This window comes from Citrus clementina, unplaced genomic scaffold (genome assembly GCF_000493195.1).
Source record: "Citrus clementina cultivar Clemenules unplaced genomic scaffold, Citrus_clementina_v1.0 scaffold_6, whole genome shotgun sequence".
Classification (NCBI taxonomy): domain Eukaryota; kingdom Viridiplantae; phylum Streptophyta; class Magnoliopsida; order Sapindales; family Rutaceae; genus Citrus; species Citrus x clementina.
Window position 1 is genome coordinate 9,084,202 of NW_006262139.1, and position 11,105 is coordinate 9,095,306.

The 11,105-nt window shown below is 35.6% G+C and overlaps 1 protein-coding gene across 1 annotated transcript; it reads left to right on the forward strand.

Annotated features, from left to right (window-relative positions):
* Positions 1 to 435: 435 nt before the first annotated feature.
* Positions 436 to 6,388, forward strand: LOC18038907 (ATPase 4, plasma membrane-type). The gene is made up of 20 exons (XM_006428611.2): positions 436 to 549; positions 727 to 825; positions 963 to 1,100; positions 1,317 to 1,451; positions 1,538 to 1,717; positions 1,814 to 2,020; positions 2,107 to 2,226; positions 2,298 to 2,417; positions 2,631 to 2,753; positions 2,837 to 2,941; positions 3,057 to 3,201; positions 3,474 to 3,638; positions 3,823 to 4,061; positions 4,515 to 4,547; positions 4,726 to 4,807; positions 4,932 to 5,095; positions 5,243 to 5,428; positions 5,506 to 5,688; positions 5,778 to 5,956; positions 6,073 to 6,388. The coding sequence occupies exons 1-20, from the start codon at positions 442 to 444 to the stop codon at positions 6,167 to 6,169; spliced, it is 2,808 nt and encodes a 935-aa protein (XP_006428674.2). The 5' UTR covers positions 436 to 441; the 3' UTR covers positions 6,170 to 6,388.
* Positions 6,389 to 11,105: the final 4,717 nt, after the last annotated feature.

The following is an 11,105-nucleotide window of genomic DNA, read 5'->3' on the forward strand; positions in this document are numbered from 1 at the left end:
GTGAGTTCGTTGAGAAGAAATGGAGAGCATAATGAATGAAGCTGTGGATTTGGTATTGAAAAAGAGTTTGTCATCTCTGTTCTTGATTACTTTATTACTGTTTTTGCGTTTTTGTTTTTAGTTTACCATTAAGAAAAAGACACCGACGCCCCTATGGCTTGGCAAGATATAGTCACGGTGATCTTTTTATTTTTGGAAAAATCGTCACATAGACTGATAGATCTCTTTTATGACAATTATATTTTTTGATTGTAATAACCAGACTAAATTTTATCGGAAAAAAGTTGTCCAAAAAGTTATCTATGTGATAATTTCCAAAAATAAGAGCATGTTTATGACTATTTTGTCACGTTTTCTTCAGTGTTATTAAGTGTTTCTACCTTCTAGGTATTTTGTTTTGTGAGGAAGTTCAGGATTTGTGGTGTGCAGGAAAACGTGCCGATGCCAGAGGTTTTTGAGACTTTGAAGTGCAGTCAAGAGGGCCTTTCAACGGAGGCTGCTGAGCAGAGACTTTCCACATTTGGCTACAACAAGCTTGAGGAGAAAAGGGTAATTTTACTTTTGTCATTTTTTTTGTCCTTGGTAGCTTTCTTTTTGGAAAGTTCTATTAATAAAAAGAGATACCTGTTTAATGATTGTAAGACATTTTGCTTTTGATGATTGTATTTTTATTTTTATTATTATTTGTATTTTATTTTACTTATTTATTTATTTATTTTTTGGCAGGAAGGTAAAATTTTGAAGTTTTTGGGATTTATGTGGAACCCTCTCTCATGGGTCATGGAAGCTGCAGCTATCATGGCAATCGTACTTGCAAATGGAGGAGTGAGTATTGAGTACTGTTATTCAAATTATATTTTTATAATATGTTTTAGAAAAAAAAAATGGTGTTTTCTATCTGATGTTTCTGGAAATGAAAACATATTTATTATCTCATTTTGTTGGGAATTTCATTTTTGCAGGGTAAACCTCCTGAATGGCAAGATTTTATTGGGATAACAACCCTGCTTCTTATCAACTCAACAGTTTGTTTCATTCAGGAGAACAATGCTGGTGCTGCCAGCGCAGCTCTCATGGCTCGTCTTGCTCCTAAAGCTAAGGTACTGACTACGCTTGAATAGTTGTCAGGATAAGATTATTGGTGAGTTAGTGCATATGCATATCTAATAAATTTATTATTAAGTTCATATCAACTTAACTCAATGAGAATTGAAATCAGAAACTGTTATGTCATATTAATTTGTAAAATAATACTCTGTAAGAAGAGTTTGTCGCTCTAGGCTCTATCATTCCTGTAATTGGAGATACTATTTCAGGTCCTTCGAGATGGAAACTGGAAGGAGGAAGATGCAGCCAATCTTGTCCCTGGTGATGTCATCAGCGTTAAGCTTGGTGACATTATTCCTGCGGATGCTCGTCTCCTCGAAGGTGATCCATTGACAATTGATCAGGTGAGCTTTTGCAAACTTTGTATGTTTGAATTGATTTGGTAAAGTTGAGCTGTTTAATTTAACTTCTTTCAATTTGTACGTTGCAGTCTGCTCTCACAGGTGAGTCTCTTACCGTAAGTAAGGGTCCTGGTAACTGTGTATATTCAGGCTCTACGTGCAAACAAGGGGAGACTCAAGCTGTGGTCATAGCCACTGGTGTTCGCACCTTCCTTGGCAGAGCTGTACATCTTGTGGATACCACAAATCAAGTGGGTCAGTTTCAAAAGGTAAGAAAATGCGAATTCACATTCCTTAAGACTTGTTTTTATGTCTAATCTCACATTATCATTCACTGAAACTTTTGCTCTTGGGCTTGTTTACAGATCTTGACTGCAGTTGGGGAATATTGTATTTGTTCAATTGTACTGGGGTTAATAGCAGAGATCATTGTGATGTTCGCGATCCAACATAGGGAATACCGCACAGGACTTAATAATTTACTTGTGCTTCTTATTGGAGGAATTCCTATTGCCATGCCTACTGTTTTATCAGTGACAATGGCGATTGGTTCCAAACGATTGTCTTTGCAGGTTGGTCTTAGTTGTTATTTATAATGATGTTACTTTATGTGGTCATTAGTTGATGATTGCAAGCATATATGGGCTAATTACTGCAGGGAGTTATCACAAAGAGAATGAGTGCAATAGTCGATATGGCAGGCATGGATGTGCTTTGCTGTGACAAAACTGGAACTCTAACTTTGAACAAATTAACAGTTGACAAGAATCTAATTGAGGTTGGTGTAAATTTTGCTCACTTTTAGAATTGCAATGTGTATTTCAACATTTGGCCTGGATAATTCTTCAGATCTTTGCTGGAGGAGTGGACGCAGACACTGTTGTTCTGATGGCAGCTCGAGCCTCCCAAGTGGAAAACCTAGATGTAATAGATGCTGCTATAGTAGGAATGTTGGCTGATCCAAAGGAGGTATATTTATGAATTCTAGAATTTCATGTATGTATTTTAATCCAAAGAAGGTATATTTATGAATTCTAGAATTTCGTGTGTGTATTGTAATCTAATTAAGCTTGACTGTTGTTGAAATTTTGTTTTCTCAAAGGCAACTTGTAGAAGATTTTCTTATTTTTTCCTCTTATCATTTTGTTGACATTGATTTCTTTGCTTTTGACCATAAACAAGGCAAGGGCTGATATCCAAGAAGTTCACTTCCTTCCATTTGACCCCACAGGTAAGCGAACAGCTCTGACATATATCGACAGTGAAGGCAAAATGCATAGGGTCACCAAAGGTTCTCCAGAGCAGGTATGATTGTCAACAACTAATAGTACGTTCTAGGATTCTGAAATGCCATTTGATTTAACTTATGCTTTTATTTTGACTTTCAGATTTTAAACCTTTTACACAACAAATCAAAGATAGGACGCAAAGTCAATGCCGTGATTAATAAGTTTGCAGAACGAGGATTACGATCTCTTGCAGTGGCATATCAGGCATATGAATTACCTATGTCATTGTTCTAGGTCCTATCTTTACATCACTATAGCAGTGCATTACTTCAATTGCAATTTGTATTAACAAAGTCTATATTTATTAATTTGGTTTCAGGAAGTTCCTGAAGGATCAAAAGAGAGCTCAGGAAGCCCATGGCAATTTATTGGACTCATTCCTTTGTTTGATCCTCCTATACATGATAGCGCAGAAACAATAAGAAGGGCACTGAGTCTTGGGCTGGGCGTGAAAATGATCACAGGTACTTCTCCCATTTATTGTATTATATGTCTTCCTAATTTGTAATCTTAATATTTGGTCTTTGTTTAGGCACCATTTATATCTAGAGAAATTTTGTTGCTTCTGGTTTTGTTTAATCCTTCTATCTGAAAAAATGCTTATATGTCAGTTTTCTTTTGCATTGCTGGTGGAATCTAAATACTCCTATGGTTTTACCTTTTTAGATTGTTTTAATTGGCAATTTCTTTACATTAAGATAGATATTCCATCTGTTTGACTTTTCCTCTTTCTCAGGTGATCAACTTGCAATAGCAAAAGAAACAGGACGTCGTCTTGGAATGGGAACCAACATGTATCCTTCATCAGCCTTATCAGGACAGGACAGGGATGAGTCGATAGTTGCTTTACCGGTTGACGAGTTGATTGAGAAAGCTGATGGGTTTGCTGGTGTTTTCCCTGGTACGAAGCTTGATCTCCTAATTTGCATTAAGTAATCGTCCACATACTGAAGTTAGTGTTGTATAGCTTTTATTGAACTTGATGTATGCATGACTACGTCCTACAACCTTTTCATTATATTTTAATCATAGCATATTTCTTTTTTTCACCTTTGTTTACACATCTGTCCTTATTTTCTTTGTAGAGCACAAATATGAGATTGTGAAGCATTTGCAAGCTAGGAACCATATATGTGGAATGATTGGTAACGGTGTCAATGATGCTCCTGCTCTAAAGAAAGCAGACATTGGCATAGCTGTTGCTGATGCAACTGATGCAGCTCGTAGTGCTGCCGACATTGTCCTGACAGAACCTGGCCTTAATGTTATCATTACTGCCGTTCTAATTAGTCGAGCAATATTCCAGAGGATGAGAAATTACATGGTGAGGGTTGGTTTTGATTCTAAGGAAAAGGTGTTCTACAGTCGATAGTGTAGTGAAGGATGGGATTTGTGTGAGGGAATTCACAACCTATCTAATTCTATATATTCCACATTCCTTAACCTACAAACAAACTAATAATTTTAAAGCTTACATTTTACACTGCTTGAGTGCCTGGTGGTGATGAAAGCACTGAGATTGAAATAACATGTCATTGTTCTGTAAATTACTTTTAGAGCCTGAGGTCGAAAATAATAAATAATATAATAAACCAAGATATTGGCGGTGGTGCTGTTCATGAAAACTTGATTTTTGTGAGCATTGGTAACTTTTTTACACAGTCTCAGACTTTTGCAAAATTGAAACAAGACACGAGCCTTGTTTACTTGAATTAGTTGATTCCTTCTTGCTCTGTCCCCACTTTTTGGTGCTTAATTAATTTCTTTCTTGTCGCAGATATATGCAGTCTCCATTACCATCCATATTGGAGTAAGTTGTTCGCTGCTTGTTTCAAATACTATGTAGGAGAGTATTGTGTAATTTATTTGGTAATTGCAACTTTAATCTTCTATGGTAATTATTGCCCTACTGATGAATATGAAAGAGTCTTCACAATAGTAGCTTGAATATCTAAGCTTGACGTCTTAACTATTTCTCCTGGTGACAGTTTGCTTTCAGGCTGCTAGCTCTTATCTGGCAGTTTAACTTTCCACCCCTCATGGTGCTGATAATTGCTATTCTTAATGATGGTGTGTTTTTCCTTGACTCAGCATGTATATTGTAACTGTTTGTATTCTTTTTCATCCAGGTGTATCGATTTCAAATAAGAAATACACTTGTCTATTGATATTTGCCCGGTACATTGATTGCCAGGTGCTATTATTATTACAATATCAAAAGATAGAGTCAGACCATCTCCTCATCCAGAAAGGTGGAATTTGATCAAGATCTTTGTAACTGGAAGCATTCTTGGTGGTTACTTGGCAATGATGACTGTGATTTTCTTTTGGACAGCATACAAGACAGACTTCTTTCCAGTAACGTGATTTATCTTTTGTGTTATCATGTCACCCAATTCGGGTGTTATGTATGCCCGTTTTCCTTGATTTAATAATATAGAGAATAATATATGCCTTTACATTGTCTTCAATAAGTTGGACTGAAACTCAGTATGCAACATTCAGCGTACATTTGGCGTTTCAAGTCTTAACGAAAAGGATGTGGACGACTGGAGAAAACTTGTCTCGGCAGTGTACCTGCAAGTGAGTTCCATTAGTCAGGCTCACCTATTCGTGACCCGTGCAAGGAGTTGGTCTTACATCGAGTGTCCTGTCCTGTTCCTTGCTCTGGCTTTCTTTGTTGCTCAGCTGGTGAGTGAAATATGCTGTTTTCTTTCGCCTTTCTGACATACAGAGGATGGGTTGATCCTTTTTAATTCTGTGAGCAGACTGCTACACTGATTGCCGTCTATGCAACCTGGAGCTTTGCTACAATTGAAGGAATAGGATGGGGTTGGGCTGGCGTGATTTGGCTTTATAATATCGTCTTCTACATTCCGCTTGATTTTATAAAGTTCTTCATCCGATATGTGCTTAGCAGGAATTTTTGGGATCTTGTCACTGAACAAAGGGTATTGATGGCTTGAGTTCAACAGAGTTTATTCAAGTACTGGAGCTTAATTTCTTGTTCACCCTCGATACTGTAATTGCTATTTTGCAGACTGCCTTCACGTCTAAGAAAGATTTCGGAAAGGAAGAACGTGAGCTTCTATGGGCACACGCGCAGAGAACCCTACATGGGTTGCAACCACCTGACACCAGTATGTTCAGTGTACGAAGCAGTTACGGAGAACTTAGCTGGATGGCTGAAGAAGCAAGAAGAAGAGCTGAGATTGCTAGGTAAAAATATAAATATAATGCCAACAAACTGCATTACTTAATTTCTACTCTTAAAAGCCGAAATTTAATGCTTGGAGTGTACACTCTTATGCATTCAATATTTTGATTTTTTGCAGATTGAGAGAACTGCATACACTGAAAGGGCACGTCGAATCACTGATTAGGCTTAAAGGACTGGATATCGACGCAATTCAGCAATCCTACTCCGTCTGATACAAGTCATACATGACACATTCATGGACATGGAACATATGCTGAGATTGCAGATATAAGCCCTTAGTCCACAAGTAATTATGCAATTCATCCTGAAAGAGTTATGATTGCATATCTGATGTACATATTTGCCCATCTGGGTTCTGTTTTTCAGTTTTACATTTGGTGTTTGAAGAAACAATATGATGGGTTTAAGTACTACACGGCCACTATTTGTGATACAAACCATAGTAAGAGATGGGTTTAAGTACTATGCGCCTATGCGGCTAACACTCCTGATACAAACCATAATAAGAGTAATATATTTCTCCACCTGTTTATTAAAGTTTTTAACCTTTTTTTTTTCTAATATATCTTCTAAGAACTAGGGAGGTGGTGGATAAAATTCAGATTGAATTTTTAACCTCATATCTTCTCAGAATTGGAATTTGGATGACCTTTAAATAAACTACTTGCAAACTACTTACGAAATTTGAATGAGCATTAAATAAAATTATTTGAAAACTACTTCCGAAAGCTTTTTAATTTCTGTGTTTCATTTTGTTTTTAATAATTTAAAAAATGTAACCTGCAATTTCTGCAAGTAATCAGAAAGCTACAATAGAATTTGCTTGCATTTATCTGATTAAAAAGGCATTACAGATTTTGTATGATACAGTCAGTTTTTATATCATATAATATCCCAGAAATTATAAATTAATTAATAAAAAAAAGAACCAAAATAAGTCAAATATAGATCCTTAAGTGGTCATCATTAAACATTTGTTCACATATTAATTACTCATTTTCTTGAGATTAATATATATACAAACCTATGCCTTAAATTACTTTCCAATGTTTTCTGCTCGCGCAATGAAAAATTTAAGACATAGATAGGGACCAGCAAGGGCGGCAGCTGTCCTAATAAATATTATTTTTCTAGAATATTAATTTTAAATTTCAAGCAAATTTTTTATTTGCCCCCTCAATAAAGCTTTTGATTTGCACCCATGATGAGCTTTAAATAAAATACGATAATTATATTTTCATCACATAAATTACTTTAAATAAGTAGATTATTTACTAGATTAAATGCATTATATGCCTAAATAAAGAAAAAATTCTTTTGAGTAAATTAATATTTCCCAGCAATTCACTAAGTATGGCTTCACAGTTCAAAAAGAACAACTCTAAGCACTATAAATTTTTAGTAAAAATAATAAAATAATATATAAGAAAAAGAATAACAATACCTCCTTACTCCTTAGGTTAAGGAAATGGCGAAAGATATCTCTTTGTTTTAATAAATGGTCATATGAATCCATTTTCAAGATACACATGCTCTTTTTTTAACACAAACTTTTTTTCGTGTTAAAAAATAATCACAGACTTACATAAATCCTTAAGATTTATTCATATAGTCTGTATTTACTATATCACGGAAGTAGAGTGACTAACTCCCTAATATTTGTTGGCACATGCTATCCACGAATCATGATAGATTAGTGCATGGATAAATATTGATAATCTAAAGTGATTTGGCAGTTTTTTAGTTAATTTTGTTAAACTCGTGGTCAAGAAGTGTAGAATATGACAACTATTCAAAATTATTTTTTAAAAAAAAGAAGGAAATAATTTTCAGCCAATTTCATAGACTTCTCAATCACATTGGGTCTAGAATTCGAGCAAAGCTAGAGGTGGTAATATCCTATATGAATTTGTCAAGTTTTGATTGACAAAAATTGACCGAATTAATAACACTTTCGTTGATAAAGGATAGAATTTATAAAAAATAATGTTTAATTTTTCTGAAATGCTAACTCCACACACTGTGGTTGCCTTGGCTGCGAAAATATTATCATTATTGTGTGAATGGGATGTTGAGAAAAAAAGATTTTTTTTTTCAATGACTCTAAACAAGTAATGATATTAGTGTTGTAATGTTAAAAAGTCAACTGAGATTAAAGAATCCTTTAATGTGTGATGGAGATTTACTTTTATATTCGAAGTCATGCTCATATTATTATATTGATTGTTAAAAAAGGATTGAAATAAGTTGAAGAAGAAATAGAAAATGCCCATGAGAGTATAAAATATGTCAAAGGGTCAAATATGAGAAAAAAAAAATTCTTCTAGTGTGTTAAGTATTTCTAGATGACAAGAAAATGTTAGGAAATTGGTGGGTGAAGCAGACACGCAGCTAAAATAAAATTAGAAGAAAAATAAAGAACAAGCACAAAAGAGAACACCAGAAATTACGTGGTTCGGCTTTTAGCCTACGTCCATGGGCAAAAACAGAAGGAAAATATTATACTAGTAAAAAGAAGTTACAAGTATTGTAGTATTTTAGCTCATTACCCAAAACTCGAATACACCCAAACTCTCAAATCACTAAACACACAAAACTCTCTGCTCTGCAAGAATTACTTCTCACAACTCTCGACTCTCTCTACAAAATTGGATTCAAGCTCTTAAATTAAGAACTTGTATTTATAGGCAAAACTTTGCCAAGAAAGTCAAAAAGATGGCTTTGATTTTCAAGCAATATAGCTGCAAATTTCAAGTTTTCAAACTTTGAAATTTTGAGCTTTGAATTTTTCTTTTTCTTTTTCAAACATCCGGTGCCAACCATTTTGCTTCTTCAAACCTTCTAGATGCAGTTTCTAGATGCTGCAGCCAAATCTTTTGACATTCTCCTACTTGGAGATTTGATTGAGGATCAATCAATCTCCACACCATCCTTTCTGCTTCGCCATAATCATGTTGCCTACGTTTCTGCTAGGCCACAAGAGGATCTACTCCAGATAAACTTGTCAGCATTGATCGGCTTGGTCAAAACATCTGCTAGGTTCTCCTTCGTATGGATTTTTTATAAATCCACACTTCCGTCTTCCACTACTTCTCAAACGAAGTGATACTGAACTCCTATGTGCTTTGTCCTGGAATGAAAGGCTGGATTCCTTGCAATGTGCAAGGCACTCTGACTGTCACAAAACACAGAAATTTTCTCTTGTTTGTGACCGAGCTCCTCCAATAACCTTTGTATCCAATAGCTTCCTTGCAAGCTTGTGTAGCTGCCATGTATTCTGCTTCTGTTGTAGATAAGGCCACAACGGTCTGCAGTTTTGAAACCCAGCTTATAGCTGCTCCCGCAAGTGTAAACATATAACCAGTAGTGGATTTTCTTTTATCAAGATCTCCTGCAAAATCTGAATCCACATATCACCTGACAGTAAACTCTGATCGTCCATAACATAACGCAATATCAGAGGTTCCTCTGATGTATCTCAGAATCCTCTTCACAGCTATCCAATGCTCTCCACCAGGATTCGTCATGTATCGACTGACTACTCCCACTGTTTGTACAATGTCCGGTCTAATACATATCATAGTGAACATCAAACTTCCCACTACTGATGCATACGGTACTCGAGACATCTTATTCCTCTCTGCTTTATTGCTAGGACACATACTTGAGGATAATTTAAAATTAACAGGAAGTGGGGTAGAAATTGACTTACAATCTTACATGTTGAAGTGCCACAAGATTTTCTTCAAGTAGTTCTTCTGTGAAAGCCAAATCTTCCTATTATTTCTGTCTCGGTGAATTTCCATCCCTAGAATCTTGTTTGTTGGTCCCAAATCCTTCATTTGAAACTCCCTAGCCAACTGTGCCTTTAATTCTTAAATTCGATCTTTGTTGGGGCCTACTACTAACATATCATCCACATACAACAGCAAAATAATGAAATCATTATCTTCAAACCTCTTGTAATATGCACAATGGTCTGAACTGAATCTGTTGTATCCAAGGCTCATAACGAAGGAATCAAATCTCTTATACCAACACATCGACGCCTGTTTGAGACCGTATAGAGATTTGTTCAACCTGCAAACCAACTTCTCCTTTCCTATTTCTGTAAAACCTTCTAGTTGGAGCATATATATTTCTTCTTCAAGTTCTCCATGAAGAAATGCAGTTTTCACATCTAACTGCTCAAGATGTAAGTCAAATGTAGCACACATCGCCAAGACTACTCTAATTGTTGTGAGTCGAACCACCAGAGAAAATATCTAATTGAAGTCAATATCTTCTTTCTTAGTATATCCTTTCACTACCAATCTTGCACGATACCGCTCCACTTGGTCATTGCCATCACGCTTGATCTTGTAGACCCATTTGTTTCCAATGGCTTTTCTTCCATGTGGTAGTGGTATAAGTTTCCATGTCTTGTTCTTGTGTAGAGCTTTAACTTCTTCCTACATTGTTGTCATCCACAAAGCAACATCTGAGCTGTTTAAAGCTTCATAGAAAGTTGAAGGCTCTCCATCCTTCGTTAGAAGACAGTATATGATAACTCTAAGAAATAAGAGTTATTACATCAATTCTAAACTTAAATCAAGATTATTTAGAGAGCAAATAAGATGTTTTTACTACATTTCGGTTACCTTTTGCATAAACATTCATTTTAGTTGGGTTTTAATAAGTTTTGTTTAAATCAAGTAATTTGTGCTAAAAACAGGTGTATAATTATAGGTTTTAAATTCATAAAAGGATGATGAGACATTAGATGAGTAAGAGGAGGAAAGAAGATGGCTACAAAAAAAGACAAGCACAATCGGGAATAATGCAGTGCTGTTGTGGATACTAGAGCAACCAGTGCTGCAGCAATCAGAGAGCAATGCGAGAGAAAGCTTAAAGCGTGGGTCAGCCATAAAATTGCGATCTGCATGTTTCCTAATTTAAACGCATGCACGCACATGGACTTTGGGTCGTTTACCCTAATTTGCAATATAAAAGGAGGCGTGCACCACATAGAAAGGTGGCAAGGAATTATTATCAAACATAATTACAAAGGCAAGAAGAAGGAGATCAAGATTTAGGAGTGCTATTCGGAAACAAAAAAAAGGACCGTGCAGAATTATTTTGTCTTTCATCGTGCTCAACTTATATTTT

Excerpts from the sequence above, each read along its gene's own strand:
- LOC18038907 (XM_006428611.2), top strand. The coding sequence starts at position 442 with ATGCCAGAGGTTTTTGAGACTTTGAAGTGCAGTCAAGAGGGCCTTTCA. Across the intron at positions 2,754-2,836 it reads CCAAAGGTTCTCCAGAGCAG|ATTTTAAACCTTTTACACAA; the intron begins GTATGATTGTCA and ends TTTGACTTTCAG. Across the intron at positions 4,808-4,931 it reads AATTGCTATTCTTAATGATG|GTGCTATTATTATTACAATA; the intron begins GTGTGTTTTTCC and ends ATTGATTGCCAG.